The sequence below is a fragment of the Dendrobates tinctorius genome, unplaced genomic scaffold (genome assembly GCF_039654945.1).
Source record: "Dendrobates tinctorius isolate UK_male_01 unplaced genomic scaffold, ASM3965494v1 ptg000124l, whole genome shotgun sequence".
NCBI lineage: Eukaryota > Metazoa > Chordata > Amphibia > Anura > Dendrobatidae > Dendrobates > Dendrobates tinctorius.
In genome coordinates, this window is record NW_027361792.1 from 6,329,181 (window position 1) to 6,346,268 (window position 17,088).

At 45.2% G+C, this 17,088-nt stretch overlaps 1 protein-coding gene across 2 annotated transcripts in view; it reads left to right on the forward strand.

Moving 5' to 3' along the window:
* The first annotated feature begins 1,828 nt into the window (after nt 1-1,828).
* CD44 (CD44 molecule (IN blood group)) overlaps nt 1,829-17,088 on the forward strand; it is a 51,753-nt gene continuing 36,493 nt past the window's right edge. Inside the window, exon 1 of one of the 2 annotated variants that reach the window (XM_073541809.1) lies at nt 1,829-2,038. In XM_073541809.1, coding sequence (XP_073397910.1) covers nt 1,969-2,038 — 70 coding nt within the window. In that variant the 5' untranslated portion in view covers nt 1,829-1,968. The remainder of the gene's footprint in view (nt 2,039-17,088) is intronic. The other variant, XM_073541808.1, reaches the window with a different exon arrangement.

Genomic DNA, 17,088 nt, shown 5'->3' on the forward strand with positions numbered 1-17,088 from the left:
GGGATTTACAGGTTTCCATACTTTAGTATTAAGGTGCTGTCACACTTAGCGATGCACCAGCGATCCCAACCAGTGATGTGACGTGGTCAGGATCGCTGGTGCATCGCTAAGTGGTCGCTAGTGAGCTGCCAAACAGGCAGATCTCACCAGCGACATCGCAGGGGACGGGGGTCGTTACTTACCTGTCAGACGAGGCGATCCTGATGTCCTCCCGCACGCGTCGCTCGTCGGCGCCACATGAAGCCCAGCAGGAAGCTGACGACGAGAAACGGCCCAGGACGTTCTCGCGCGATCAGCGATAACCAGCGGGGAGCCGGTCGGAGGTAAGTATCAGACATAGCGATATCGCTAGCAATATCGCTGCTACGTCACAAAAACCAGTGACGTTACAGCGATATTGCTAGCGGCATCGCTTAGTGTGACAGGCCCTTAAGAGAGGTTTGGCAGTGTTAGGTCTTGGAAATGAGAATCGCCTTAACGTGGCTTCCAGGTACACATGAATTGGCCAATTTATGAGCTAAGCATTCTCAATTTTTCATATTTCTAATGCAGTCATGCAGTTCAACTTTAATATTTCATGTTTGCAAGCTATGGTGCTACAGAGTGCTGTCTTATTTGAGTATTTGGAATATGGACTTATACACACAAGGACTTGTATCATTCTGTTAGATCCATAGGTGCCTATGCTGCTGGAAGCTCAGTCCCTCAGAATTGCCAATTGATGCTGAGTGTTATACCTGGACTCTTACACGCATGGACTTGGACTACAGTTGCCCCATTGGGCTTTGCACACAAACAATGGGGGCCTTAATAGTCCTTGTGTCGTACTACATGGCGACCTATCGGAGGTGCAGACTGTTGCACCCACATAAAGAAATATAAGCATAGCAGGCTATAGTAGTGGGTAGCCTACCGGAAACCTACAGATGTATGGCAGGCCAGGCTTTGTAATTGGCGGGAACTCCTCCGGACTTGAGATCCCCAATTGTGACACCAGCGGTACAACTTATAAAGCTTGTGATCCTGAATTCAAAACCTCTAAAAGCCCCCCAAAAGCAACAAGGACCTATGTACCCAGAGGTAACCGTGCTGGTCCTTGGAGCGAGAGTCCTGCATTGGTTGGGCCCATCACCATTGCTACTGGTCGCAGAACTCGAAATGTGAAACCAGCAACAAAAAAGGGTGTATAGACATGGGGCATAGAGGCAAACACCCACAAGGCCCTTTGGCCCATTGTACTCTTTGTCATGGCGCTGGTCACTTTATGGGGTTGCAAAATAAATGGCCAAGATGGTGACGCAGACGGGCTTAAGTATAGTGGGTGCAGTGGTTGCAATGGCACCGAAGGGGTGCAAAGACCTATGAGAATTCGGGGTCCTGTTGGGAGACTTTGCATTGGTGCCGCAGGATATCGCTCTGCCATCGTGATGCCCCCTGTAGGTTGGGACCGGTGCGGACTCACGGATGCTCACGTCCCGTCTCCAGATGCTAAAAGGGAAGATTTTATTTGATTTTGGAGGGAAAATGGTTCCAAAAGCGGATGGGGTGATGGGAGATGCAGGCGCGGAGCCTGTGCCGGTCCACTGCCATCTGGTTCTGCTTTCTCCTGGGCACTAGATGAGGAATGCTTGCCATTAACCCTTCCCGGGGTTAAAGGTTTGGGGGCCTAGAGGCACCCGCTTCCTGTGTCAGATTACTGCAGACCCTGTGCCCCTGTTCTGCGGGGCCGGGGACACACTCTCGGGTTTTCCCGGCCGATTTGGCTTTTTTTCTTCTTCTGGGTGTGACTTTTCTTTCCCTCCCAGTTATGACACAACTTCAGCTCCTTTGAATCAGAATAATAAGCCCGTCAGACTTACGAGCTCCTTCGCTGCACGGTGGCTGAATTTGGGGCTTCTTGTGGGAACTCGTTTTAAGAGGTTTTTTTTTTTGGAGAATAACCCCCACCACCAAAAAAAAGAAAAAAAAATGACCAAACCGCTGTGGATTTTCTGTTTTGGATTATTCTTTTGGATCGGAGTGTCCCAGGCGCATATAGGTAAGACGCCGCTGATTATTTCACCCATCTCCAAAGTTTCAACTAAAAAAAAAGTTATATGTAGCAGAGCCGGACTTGTTTGATGTAGTTGAGCTGAGTTTGTCAGAAAAAGTTGATTTTTGTTTTTTTTGGAAAGTTTGCAATTTTGGCTGTTGCAGAGCCGGTTTAGATGCAGGGGGGATCAGTTTTTTACATATTGTATATTGAGATGTAGCAGAGCCGGCATAGTTAGATTAGCTGGAGCAGTGATTCACATTGTTGGCTTTCTGAGATCTGATTTTTAAAAGATATTAGACCCCCTCAGAGGTCAGATATAGTGGAGCTGAGTTTTTTTTTAATTTTGTCTAGATAACTTGGGTTTGTTAGATGTAGTAGAGAGGAGTTTGACAGGAGGATTTCACTGTTAGACATTGCAGAGCCGAGTTGGTTGGATCTGGCATAGGCAGGCTGGTTACAAGTAGTCGAGTTGGGTTTGACAGACAGTTGCATTCTGGAAGTGGTAGAGCTGAGTTTGTAAGATTTCTTTTGATCTGGTTCTCTTAGATGTAGCAGAGCTGAGTTTGTAAGATCAAGTTTTACAGTATTACAGCTGACAAGCTTAGCTTCAGCGCATCCAATCTAACAAACTCAGCACTACTATGCCTAATAATGGAGTTATAGAGTACTACAACACATCCAGCTCTGCTACATTTAGGAGATGCAGTGAAGCGGCGTTTGCTATATATATATTGGTGCTGAGTTTGCTCGCTCTGGTGCTGAGTAACTTGGTATAATAGATGAAGCAGAGTTGGGTTTGTTGCTTGTAACAGCACGGAGCTGGTAAGATGTAGCAGTGTTGAGTTTGTCATTTAGTGCCATTTATCCCCACACCTTTCTTGCGGCTTTACATAGGACAGCAGTTAAACCGACCAGGTTATCATGACGTGAAGCATGAGCAAAGTACTACAAGTGACAAGCTCAGCTCTGCTACATCTGCAGTGACATGGAGTGTGGCTGTGGGGTGGGGGGCTTATATGTCGGTGCCTCCTGGCTTCTTTATCTGGAGGCAGAGGTCCAGTTCTGAGATGCCCAGATTATTCCATCAATGCCAGTAACACCAGGTCCACCATTGCCTTATTGGGAGTTTTTAGGTTTCATCCAGCGGATTCTTTTGTGGATTCACGATTTACTGTTTCAGGGGAACCACAAGTCCCAGCATGCTGAGAGACAACCACCAAGATAATGGTCTCTGGTCTGCTGCTCTTCAACTATTGCACAACTACAACTCTCAGCATGCTGGAGCATTATTGTTCTGCGACTTGTAGCACTACAACTCCCAGCAGGCTGCAACATATTTTTGCTCTTCAGCTGTTTGCTCTGAAAGCCACAGATATTAGACAATGTCTTTTCATGCTGGGACTTGTGCATAAGTTTCATAGGATGCAGCCAAAAAACCATTCACAAAGCTGCTGACTGTCAAGGCATGCTGAGAGTTGTAGTTCTGCAACTGTTGTGGACACTTATGTCTTAGATGGGGTCTGGGCATGCTGATGCTTGTAGTTCTACCCCAAGCTTTTCCTGTAGCAATGCATCACTACTGCTGTACAAACTTATTCTTTGACTTGTAGTTCATTCATCATAGGATACAATAGAATTGTGCTGTCAGACAATGCTGTGACTTGTAGTCCCACAGCAACTAATGCAATATATATGTAGACTATAAGGGAATGCTGGGAGTAGTAGTCCGCCAGCAGCTGGAGAGCAGCAGTCTAGAGCTCCTGTCTGTAACTTGTGGCCATTGTGTGGGTGTAGCCGCAGCCTGCAGAGCATCGCAGCCGCAGGCACGTGCTCCGAGAGAGCGCTGAGACAGCTCTGCTACATCTGAAGTCACCAGGAAAATTAAGGCAGATATTCTACTATGGGGGTCAAATACCAGACCCCCCAACAGTGCCACAATGGGACAGTGCCTCCAAGATGTCACATACCCCACAACTGTTAGGAAAGAGGGGCGCACGCACCATGGCGGGTGTTACCTTACATCAGACCTCGTCCAGTCCTTTATAGGCGCCCACACAGGAATATTCTCCTAGTGAAGCCCATTAGTGTTTCTACACAGTATGATGCCCCCACAATTCCTCCCACTTACCTGCATTCTTGCTCCTGTGCCGGCTCTGCTGCAGAGACAGAATGGTGGAGCAGAGACCTGACGGCTCCCTGCTCCACCATCATATTAACCTGCAACCTGTGTTTTGACCTCTCGGGACTGTAGGGCCACAGCCCAAATTTCTGACTTTCCCGCTGGATCCAGGACGTTTTGGACATTTCCAGCTTTTGCACAACTACAACTCCAAGCATGCAATACATCATCATACCTAAAAAGGTACAGGGTACACAAGGACATTCATTACATAGGGCGTGGGACAGAAAAGTGGCAGAATCACAGGAAAAAAAGTTATTCCAGTGCGTTTCTCAATCTGCCACAGTGAAGAGTAGGGGGAATAGTATGTGTGTCCCACCTACTGCCCGCTGTGTAATGCCCCCACGGTCCACTTTCCCGGGTCCGGATCGGTACTGACTCCTTCTTTTCCTGACTAGCTCTGGCGCCGTATATATATTTACTGACGGATTATATTGTTTTGGGGAAAGAACTTGTCTATGACCCAAAGAAAAATAGCAAATGACCCACGTCGTTCCGGAGAGCAAAACCCATAAAATGCCCCAAATGCCCATCCCGGCCCTTCTTGAGGAATGTGAGGAATCAACGTCTTATTCGGGGGGCCTGAAATGTAACCAAGATCAAGTAACAAAAGTGGCTGGGGGGCAACACCGGGGTCGGCCATTTGGGTCCTATCTGTCATCTCCTCCACATCTCTGCTTCCTGGAGCCATTCATGAAATATTGCGCAGAATTAAGGAGGGGGTGAAGGCGCCCCCAGGACGTCGCCAGCTCCAAAACTTTTTTTGAAAACTTTTCCAACTTTAGCTTTGTCCTTTCCTTCACGTTTCCAAGATCTCTGCTTGCTGTCGGAGAGTCGGAACACTTCAGTTTGCTTCACCCCAATATTTCTCACCCGCGGGGTAACCTGACGCTTGTGGCCCCCGATGCAAAATCTCCATTGGGGCCCCCCCACAGGGCTTTAACAGTAATAGTCTTTCCATATGGGGCAAAGAAACCTTTGGGGCCCCCTAGGCTTCAGGGCCTGGGTGCAATAGCAATTGCGCCTATTGTAGTTACGCTGCTGCTTCTCACAGCTGAGGGTTTGCTACAAGGTGTAAAGGGGTTGCATGAGGAATAGCGCCACCTTTGTCCATGGCGGTGTCTGGTACTGCAGCCCAGCTACGTTGCAGTGACTATGGCGCCTTACGGTTCCAGCGTTGGCTGCTTGTGCACACGGTTAGCGCGGTGCTGCTAGGGGCCCACGGTTTGGGGCGGCCTGGCTGGAACAATCGCCTATTGTAATGTGTAGAGGTAAATTTCAGGAATCAATTACTTGGCCCTCACCCCCTAGTCAGCTCGCGGCCTCAGAGATGAAGCACATGGCACAGACAGGCCCAGACCTTGGCAGCGCGTTTACTGCGCTCCATAAAGACATGAAAGGAGGTCATGGAGATATGGATTCATAATGGAGCTGATGTAGCAGAGCTGAGGGTGTTCTTTTGCTGTTCCTTCCATACCTGTCAGGGCATGCTGGAAGTTGTAGTTTTGCACCAGATGGCGAATCACAAGTTGGAGATTACGGCTGTAGATGTCGTCCATGCAGCTCCTGCCGGGGTCAGAGACTGGACTGAGCCGTATGCACAGTGTGAACGGCCGCCTTGCGTTTCCTACAAGTTCTAAGTCATCCTGTCCAGCAGGGGGCTCCATATTGTTTTTTAACGGTATCACTATGTGTGCACCATATGGTGGTATTATTTGGGCCTGGTATGAATTTGTCTATGGCATATATCATGTCATGTGTCATTGTATGGTACTGTACTTTAGGAACTGTATTCTATGGCGGTATTATGGAGCATGACATATGGCTAGATGGCACAATCGTTTGGGCGCAGTATGGTGGCCCTAGTTAGGTCATATATGATATCAATCTTATAGCCCATATTACACGTAATTGAGCTACATATAGAAGTATTATGTGACCATTTTATGTTACAGCTATTTGGACACTGTATGGCGGCACTATTTATGCACTGTATGGTGATGCGATTTAAAGCACTGTATAGTACTGTTATTTGGGCCGTAGTATTGTCTACCAGTAATATTCTGTATTATAGTGATATTATTTAGGCCCTGCACGGTAGTGTTGTATTTACTATAATGATAATCCTTGTACAGTATTATATACATACACACTCTATGGTAGTGTTTGCATGATAAAGGCTGCATTACATATATGCTCTATGGCACTGGCAGCACTATATATGCACTCTATGGTAGGCATATACTGTGTATATATATATATATATGACAGTATTAGATACATTTATACATATATTTATGACAGTAGTATCTGTGCACTATATGGCAGTGTTATATGTATACACTCTATAGCAGTAGTATCTGTGCACTATATGGCAGTGTTATATGTATATGTATACACTCTATAGAAGTAGTATCTGTGCACTATATGGCAGTGTTATATGTATATGTATACACTCTATAGAAGTAGTATCTGTGCACTATATGGCAGTGTTATATGTATATGTATACACTCTATAGAAGTAGTATCTGTGCACTATATGGCAGTGTTATATGTATATGTATACACTCTATAGAAGTAGTATCTGTGCACTATATGGCAGTGTTATATGTATATGTATACACTCTATAGAAGTAGTATCTGTGCACTATATGGCAGTGTTATATGCATATGTGTGCATTCTATAGTAGTAGTATCTGTGCACTATATGGCAGTGTTATATGTATGCACTCTATAGTAGTAGTATCTATGCACTATATGGCAGTGTTATATGTATATGTATGCACTCTATAGTAGTAGTATCTGTGCACTATATGGCAGTGTTATATGTATACACTCTATAGCAGTAGTATCTATGCACTATATGGCAGTGTTATATGCATATGTATACACTCTATAGTAGTAGTTTCTGTGCACTATATGGCAGTGTTATATGTATATGTATGCACTCTATAGTAGTAGTATCTATGTAATATATGGCAGTGTTATATGAATATGTATGCACTCTATAGTATTGGTATCTGTGCACTATAAGGCAGTATTATATGAATATGTATGGACTCTATAGTAGTAGTATCTGTGCACTATATGGCAGTGTTATATGAATATGTATGCACTCTATAGTATTGGTATCTGTGCACTATATGGCAGTGTTATATGTATATGTATGCACTCTATAGTAGTAGTATCTATGCAATATATGGCAGTGTTATATGAATATGTATGCACTCTATAGTATTGGTATCTGTGCACTATATGGCAGTATTATATGAATATGTATGGACTCTATAGTAGTGGTATCTGTGCACTATATGGCAGTGTTATATGTATATGTATGCACTCTATAGTAGTAGTATCTGTGCACTATATGGCAGTGTTATATGCATATGTATGCACTCTATAGTAGTGGTATCTGTGCACTATATGGCAGTGTTATATGTATATGTATGCACTCTATAATAGTAGTATCTGTGCACTATATGGCAGTGTTATATGTATATGTATGCACTCTATAGTAGTAGTATCTGTGCACTATATGGCAGTGTTATATGTATATGTATGCACTCTATAGTAGTAGTATCTGTGCACTATATGGCAGTGTTATATGTATATGTATGCACTCTATAGTAGTAGTAGTATCTGTGCACTATATGGCAGTGTTATATGTATATGTATGCACTCTATAGTAGTGGTATCTGTGCACTATATGGCAGTGTTATATGTATATGTTTACACTCTATAGCAGTAGTATCTGTGCACTATATGGCAGTGTTATATGTATATGTATACACTCTATAGTAGTAGTATCTGTGCACTATATGGCAGTGTTATATGTATATGTATACACTCTATAGTAGTAGTATCTGTGCACTATATGGCAGTATTATATGTATATGTATGCACTCTATAGTAGTAGTAGTATCTGTGCACTATATGGCAGTGTTATATGTATATGTATGCACTCTATAGTATTGGTATCTGTGCACTATATGGCAGTGTTATATGTATGCACTCTATAGTAGTAGTATCTGTGCACTATATGGCAGTGTTATATGTATATGTATGCACTCTATAGTAGTAGTATCTGTGCACTATATGGCAGTGTTATATGCATATGTATGCACTCTATAGTAGTGGTATCTGTGCACTATATGGCAGTGTTATATGTATATGTATGCACTCTATAATAGTAGTATCTGTGCACTATATGGCAGTGTTATATGTATATGTATGCACTCTATAGTAGTAGTATCTGTGCACTATATGGCAGTGTTATATGTATATGTATGCACTCTATAGTAGTAGTATCTGTGCACTATATGGCAGTGTTATATGTATATGTATGCACTCTATAGTAGTAGTAGTATCTGTGCACTATATGGCAGTGTTATATGTATATGTATGCACTCTATAGTAGTGGTATCTGTGCACTATATGGCAGTGTTATATGTATATGTTTACACTCTATAGCAGTAGTATCTGTGCACTATATGGCAGTGTTATATGTATATGTATACACTCTATAGTAGTAGTATCTGTGCACTATATGGCAGTGTTATATGTATATGTATACACTCTATAGTAGTAGTATCTGTGCACTATATGGCAGTATTATATGTATATGTATGCACTCTATAGTAGTAGTAGTATCTGTGCACTATATGGCAGTGTTATATGTATATGTATGCACTCTATAGTATTGGTATCTGTGCACTATATGGCAGTGTTATATGTATGCACTCTATAGTAGTGGTATCTGTGCACTATATGGCAGTGTTATATGTATATGTATGCACTCTATAGTAGTAGTATCTGTGCACTATATGGCAGTATTAGTTAAGATCTTATTTCCAACTGCTGTCAGTTGATGTGTCGCAGTCTAGCTGATTCTATACGTAACATTATCTCTGACTTAGAGCCATTGCGGCCCTGATACTTACGTCTTCCAGCACAACATTTTTGGGAGTGTGGTCTGGTTTTGGGGTTTACCACACGCAGAGAAAGTAAAGGGTGGATGGAGGTTTGGTGACTACTGAGATATTGATTGTGACTAATGGATTTCTCATAATTATCACCAAGAAATAAAACGATCGTCCGGCGCATTATTCAGACATCATTCAGACTTTCCCAGCGGCCGGCGCTCATCTCCGGAGTTACTGCACGATACATACAAGTGTGTAACCCGACAGCAGAGAAAGTGAGACGGCGACTTATCAACACGAGCCACGTAATAATCGTTCCGGCAAATAACGACCGGTGAGACTGCTCGTACCGCCAGAGAGTAATCTGCACTGACAATAATGTGTTATATAAGGCCAGACGCACAGGATACGGGTATATACAGGCAGGAATAGATTAGGGGATTACATCTTGGCCCTTACATAATATTAACGGTATTTTCGAGCTCCGGAGAGAACTGGGACACCATCTGTGACATACAAAGGTCTAGGCTGGAGCCCAAACTCCATATCTGTAACCATGAGAGTTAAAGGGATTGTCTGAGGGCTTGACGCGAGTCCCCCATTAAAGACCCTTTTTGTTGGCCTCTCCCTCTGGAAGTCTCGGCTCGTCTGCTTGTTACATGGACAGTCCACTAATTTCAGTAGTAACAGTGCAATACCTCATTTCACCTGCGGGTGCACTGTTGGATTTGTGAGAACTTTAGCTTCTTCTTGCATCTATAGCTCTTCTATAGCATATGCCATTACTTTTTTTTGGGAGGGGGGATTTTGATCTTTTTGGGGCCACCAGTCATAAACAGTTCTCTTTGACACTTGTCTCTTTCATCAACATTTCTTTCCATGGAAGTGAATAGGACTGTGCTCTACTTTCTTGTGGAAAAAAGACAATTAAATGGGATCCCGAAGGTCAGGTCATAATGAGATGATAAATCCTATTGATAGGAAACCCCCTTTAAGAGGTTATTCCTAAAATCACAAGTTATACACTGCCCCCAAGGATCCCAAAATCGGAGCTTTGGAGTGCGGCTCTTGGCTTTCTCCAGCAGTCCCACAGACTGTGAATGGAGCGGAGGTCGAATATACGGGGCAGCAGAGCCCCATTCTTGGGGTTCCAGAGACCCAATCTTGAGATCTCTTGGGGTCCCAACACCCTGAGAGTCCCAGCAATCAGACCTCTGAGGGTTCCAACAATCAGATCCTTGAGGGTCCCAGCAATCAGACCCCGGAGGGTCCCAGCAACCAGTCCCCTGAGGGTCAATGCAACCAGACCCCTGAGGGCCCCAACAATTGAACCCTTGAGGGTCCCAACAATCAGACCCCTGAGGGTCCCAGCAACCAGTCCCCTGAGGGTCAATGCAACCAGACCCCTGAGGGCCCCAACAATTGAACCCTTGAGGGTCCCAACAATCAGACCCCTGAGGGTCCCAGAAACCAGTCCCCTGAGGGTCAATGCAATCAGACCCTTGAGGGTCGCAGCCATCGGACCCTTGAGGGTCCCAACAATCAGACCCCTGAGGGTCCCAAGCAATCAGACCCCTGAGGGTCCCAAGCAATCAGACCCATGAGGGTCCCAGCAATCAGACCCCTGAGGGTCCCAAGCAATCAGGCCCATGAGGGTCCCAGCAATCAGACCCCTGAGGGTCCCAAGCAATCAGACCCCTGAGGGTACGAACAATCAGACCCCTGAGGGTCCCAGCAATCAGACCCCTGAGGGTCCCAAGCAATCAGACCCCTGAGGGTCCCAGCAATCAGACCCTTGAGGGTCCCAACAATCAGACCCCTGAGGGTCCCAAGCAATCAGACCCCTGAGGGTCCCAAGCAATCAGACCCATGAGGGTCCCAGCAATCAGACCCCTGAGGGTCCCAAGCAATCAGACCCATGAGGGTCCCAGCAACCAGTCCCCTTGAGGGTCCCAACAATCAGACCCCTGAGGGTCCCAAGCAATCAGACCCATGAGGGTCCCAGCAATCAGACCCCTGAGGGTCCCAAGCAATCAGGCCCATGAGGGTCCCAGCAATCAGACCCCTGAGGGTCCCAAGCAATCAGACCCCTGAGGGTACGAACAATCAGACCCCTGAGGGTCCCAGCAATCAGACCCCTGAGGGTCCCAAGCAATCAGACCCCTGAGGGTCCCAGCAATCAGACCCTTGAGGGTCCCAACAATCAGACCCCTGAGGGTCCCAAGCAATCAGGCCCATGAGGGTACGAACAATCAGACCCCTGAGGGTCCCAGCAATCAGACCCCTGAGGGTCCCAAGCAATCAGACCCCTGAGGGTCCCAGCAATCAGACCCTTGAGGGTCCCAACAATCGGGCCCCTGGTGATGAAAAAAACCCTTTAAGGTTTTGTTCTCCTGCCGACAATGCGCCACCAATGCTGTTGTCTCCTTATTTTAGAGAGGGTCATCTGTGCGGGCCTCTCAGACTTCTGGGTTAGGGGGGCATGTGCTGCCTCTACACCCCATATAGCTACCACTTTATATTTGCCACCATTTTTTTATTTCTTAAGTACTTATTTTCCCCAACAATTGGACAGATTTAGTCTAACACCACTCCAAAAAAATGGAATTTTTATTTTTTTGGGGATGAAATTACCATGTATTTAAAAAAAAACAAAAAAAAAACAAAATCCAAAAATACTTTATCACTTTTTTCGCCGTTGCTCAGACTATAGGTGCCGTGTGCCACCGCCGCTGCCATTAGGGCCATGTCCTCCACGTCTGGTATCTGACAGGTGGTGGTCCACACCCAGCACATGAAAGTGACATTTCCGGGCACGGATAACGCGATGTGACACATCCCTCGGCCTTAGTAGGTGGATTTTTCCTTTGTGTTTTATTTTTCTTAATTGGCTTTTTCCAACTACAAGAACATCCAGCGACATAAAAACAGGATCATTCCCTCATCACACGGGCAGCGGCATGATCGCAATGGGAGACCTCTGCCCCCTGTCCTCCTGGGGGGGGGAGGCGAGAAATAATAATCAGCTGGACATTAATGACTTTGCTGAATGATTTGCCCGCGGACGCCAGTAGATTCTTTACCACTGACCTCTGTCATTCATGTCACCAGGCGGGAACCACAGACAAGGCCAAATATTCAGAGTGCCAACTATGGCCTCAGCCATGACCGGGGCAGTGTATGGCGGCACTATTTGGGAGACTGCATTTGCAGAGGGACGCTTAGGGGCACTGTGTGTGGAGCACTATTTGGCATGATATATAGTTATAGCGGTGTTATCTGGTACGGGAGCCTGAGTATATGGAAGAATTCTCGCTGGGTCGCTCACTATGTATGGGTGCGCTATTTTACATGGGATTTAGTGGCTTTTTCTGGTTGGGATATTCTGAATGGGGCACTTGTGGTGGGACATTATTATTTAGACTAGTATTTAGCCTAAGGCTAAGGCACTGTTATGGGGACACTATTTAGTCTCTGGTTTCAGGAGTAATGTGGGGGCACTATTATTTAGTCTCTGGTTAGGCCACTAGCATGGGGGTACTGTGGAGACACGGGGTCAGCAGGTGCTCTAGTCCACTAGCTCGAGACCACATGGACCAGGGATCATTCCACCAAACGCCACCTCTCCTTTTATCTTGGGCGTAACACTACTCAGACAACACAGGATGAGGGTAAAACAGTGTGGCAATGCTTTATTGAAGCACAAAACAGACAAATAACACATAAAACAGTTGCAGCAAAATACTCAAGATGGTGGAAATTACAAAGTCTCACCCTTTCACTGACTCGCCAGGATTAAAACCAGCTGCAACTTCCAGGGCCGACTACTCCACCTGTGGCACGGACAGAGAGGAGGTAACGACAAACTTAGGAAACTGACAGTCCGTTGAGGTACAAGGCCGGGTGACTGGAGGGTCACATCCTGGCTTCTCTGAACATCTCCCTGGAGCCAGGTGACCAGGGGGTTCCAATCCTGACTTTCCCAAACATATCCATGGGGCTAAGGTGACTGGTGGGTGCAAATCCTGACTTCCCCAAACGTTTCCATGGGTTGAGTGATAGAAAATGGAGCAGATCTGCATTCTTTCAGCTGGAGCCGTGGTCCCCTATGCTGGCATCCTGTAGAATATCAAATCTGTGTCCCTTGTAATGGCAGCTGTCCTGTAGCAGCTATCCTGGCAGCTATCCTCTAGCGCATTCCTGGCTGTCATTTTGTAAAGAGTCTCTGGTTGTCTGGATCTCTTGTTATAGAGGCATATCACACTTATATAGTTCACAACTGTTGTCCTTCAAGCCATCATCCAGAGGTCAAGAGGAAGATGTGATGTAATTAACTCACATTGTTTGAGTATTTTATCAATTTTCATAGTTTTTACTCCTCTGTTTTGCGAGTCGACAAGCCACAGGTTCCCACACAATGGTCAACCAACATATAATCAAACATCCATTGGTTAATGACCCTGCATCCCTGTCTTGCAAAGATAGCCAACAATTAGCTGTAGGAGCTGATATGAGACAAACAGCAGGCATTCCAACATATCAAAAATCAACGTTTAAGATACGTATGACAACAGTGTATGTTTCTTAACCAACTGAAAATAGAAGTATGGATAATTAAGATTAAATACTGTGTCGTCACATGTACTATTATCTAGTCTCTGGCTAGGGCACTAGTATAAGGGCACTATTACTTAGCCTGGCTAGGGCACTAGGATAGGGGCACTATTACTTTGTCTCTGGCTAGGGCACTAGTATAGGAGCACTATTACTTAGTCTCTGGCTAGGGCACTAGTATAGTAGCACTATTACGACTTAGTCTCTTGCTAGGGCACTAGGATAGGGGCACTATTACTTTGTCTCTGGCTAGGGCACTAGTATAGGAGCACTATTACTTAGTCTCTGGCTAGGGCACTAGGATAGGGGCACTATTACTTTGTCTCTGGCTAGGGCACTAGGATAGGGGCACTTTTACTTAGTCTCTGGCTAGGGCACTAGTATAGGGGCACTGTTACTTAGTCTCTGTCTAGGGCACTAGGATAGGGGCATTATTACTTAGTCTCTGGCTAGGGCACTAGGATAGGGGCACTATTACTTAGTCTCTGGCTAGGGCACTAGTATAGCGGCACTATTACTTAGTCTCTGGCTAGGGCACTAGGATAGGGGCACTATTACTTTGTCTCTGGCTAGGGCACTAGTATAGGAGCACTATTACTTAGTCTCTTGCTAGGGCACTAGGATAGGGGCACTATTACTTAGTCTCTGGCTAGGGCACTAGTATAGCGGCACTATTACTTAGTCTCTGTCTAGGGCACTAGGATAGGGGCACTATTACTTAGTCTCTGGCTAGGGCACTAGGATAGGGGCACTATTACTTAGTCTCTGGCTAGGGAACTAGGATAGGGGCACTGTTACTTAGTCTCTGTCTAGGGCACTAGTATAGCGGCACTATTACTTAGTCTCTGGCTAGGGCACTAGTATAGGGGCACTATTACTTAGTCTCTGTCTAGGGCACTAGTATAGCGGCACTATTACTTAGTCTCTGGCTAGGGCACTAGGATAGCGGCACTATTACTTAGTCTCTGGCTAGGGCACTAGTATAGCGGCACTATTACTTAGTCTCTGTCTAGGGCACTAGTATAGCGGCACTATTACTTTGTCTCTGGCTAGGGCACTAGTATAGGAGCACTATTACTTAGTCTCTTGCTAGGGCACTAGGATAGGGGCACTATTACTTAGTCTCTGGCTAGGGCACTAGTATAGCGGCACTATTACTTAGTCTCTGTCTAGGGCACTAGGATAGGGGCACTATTACTTAGTCTCTGGCTAGGGCACTAGGATAGGGGCACTATTACTTAGTCTCTGGCTAGGGAACTAGGATAGGGGCACTGTTACTTAGTCTCTGTCTAGGGCACTAGTATAGCGGCACTATTACTTAGTCTCTGGCTAGGGCACTAGTATAGGGGCACTATTACTTAGTCTCTGTCTAGGGCACTAGTATAGCGGCACTATTACTTAGTCTCTGTCTAGGGCACTAGTATAGCGGCACTATTACTTAGTCTCTGTCTAGGGCACTAGTATAGCGGCACTATTACTTAGTCTCTGGCTAGGGCACTAGGATAGGGGCACTATTACTTAGTCTCTGGCTAGGGCACTAGGATAGGGGCACTATTACTTAGTCTCTGGCTAGGGCACTAGGATAGGGGCACTATTACTTAGTCTCTGGCTAGGGCACTAGGATAGGGGCACTATCACTTAGTCTCTGGCTAGGGCACTGATATGGGGCATTACTATTTAGACTCTCTTGGTAAGACATTGCCTGTTGTGTGAATTGTAGCCAACAGAAGGTGGTGGCCATTTTCTGCATGTGGTAATGACACAGACTCTGACTGTGGCCATACAGTATGTTATAGCCAGGTTCTCCCCCCTCCCGACTTATTGAGCCTCATCAATGACATGGAGTTTACCTCCCCACACTGGTGGGCTAGTGGCGGGCTTGTGGCTGCACAGCGGCCAATCTGGACTGGAGCAGAGTTTATAGATAAGTGTGTGGAGCCTCATAGGGTTAACTTCTGCCCGGCGGCACGTGGTTATAACTGATAATTTTGCCACAGGAAAGCAGCATCCTGTTTCATAGAGCAGATTTTATGTATCGTTCTATGGGTAAAGCCACGATTAACGCTTCCTCTAACCGAGTTTTCACCATAAAGATTATTTTATGTTCGATTGTACGTGGGGTTTGTGCATTTTCTCTTTGTAAAGCCGTTGCTTCGCTGTTTTCATCTCTCACCGACCACATGAAACATCACTTCTGCTTCCTTAAAAGTAAACAGGAGGCCCAGGTTAGTCAAGTAAAAACTGTGAAAAAGTTAATTCCTCAGAGAAGGTATGCTTAATCTTCAAGAGGACCTGTCAATTGTCATAAATATCTGTTTTTTTTCTACCTGGTGTAAATGCCGCTGTTCTCCCGAATCCGGCGATGTATCTCGTTTGTTCCTGTGCTTCTCCATTTCTGAGATATGGCCTCTTCTTCCCTGTATATAAATCCAGTCTTCCTAGCTGAGTGGGCGTGGTCAGCGTACCTCATGGGCGTCTTCTTAAAGATCACGCCCAGTTGGCTACCAAGCCTAGATGTATATTCTCAAAAGAAGGGGCCATATCTCAGGAATGGAGAGGCACAGGACGAAAAGAAAAACAACGCCGGATTCAGGAGAACAGCGGCATTTACGCCAGCTAAAGGATATATATTTATGGTAAGTGACAGGTCATATTATCTAGCAATCCTTCAATTCTACTGATGTTGTCCCCGCATTGTCAATGGTTCTGGATGTTAAGACTAATCCGAAGGTCTCTTACGAGCCTCAAAATTAGTATCAACAGCAATGTCTATACAATAATATTCTTGAATAGGTATAATTAGGACTTGGACAGAGATTGGGATGAGATTGAGAAAATGTGAATGGGATCGTAATTCGGTCCACACTGGAGCAGAGATACTTTGGATCGTAGGACAAGGATATAAGTATAAATTGGACAAAGATTGTATATCCACATATAGGAGGGTCTCGGAAGCCTCTGGCAGCTCCCTTTTTAGACTCTAAGGGACAGCACTTAGGAAGAGACACAGTCTCCCAAATTTTGGGAGGTGTTTGGTGACATTACATTTTTTTGCCTAGGCAGTAAAAAGGACAGTAAGACCTATGCTACTACACAGTAGAATCCGGATTAGTTTTAAGGAGGTCATTGCATCGGTCTTTAATTACAGTAATGATGATAACCCCGGTGTTATTTTTTTTGTCTGTTTTAATCCTTTATTTGCCAATGTTATACACTAATCCCATAGTGAAATGTTTAGATCACATCTCCTGAGCTTATTTTTTTGTGTAGTGCAAAATTTCCCACTAAAAATAAAAAAAAAAAAAAAAAAAAAATGTTCAAAAACTTTCACATTCTTT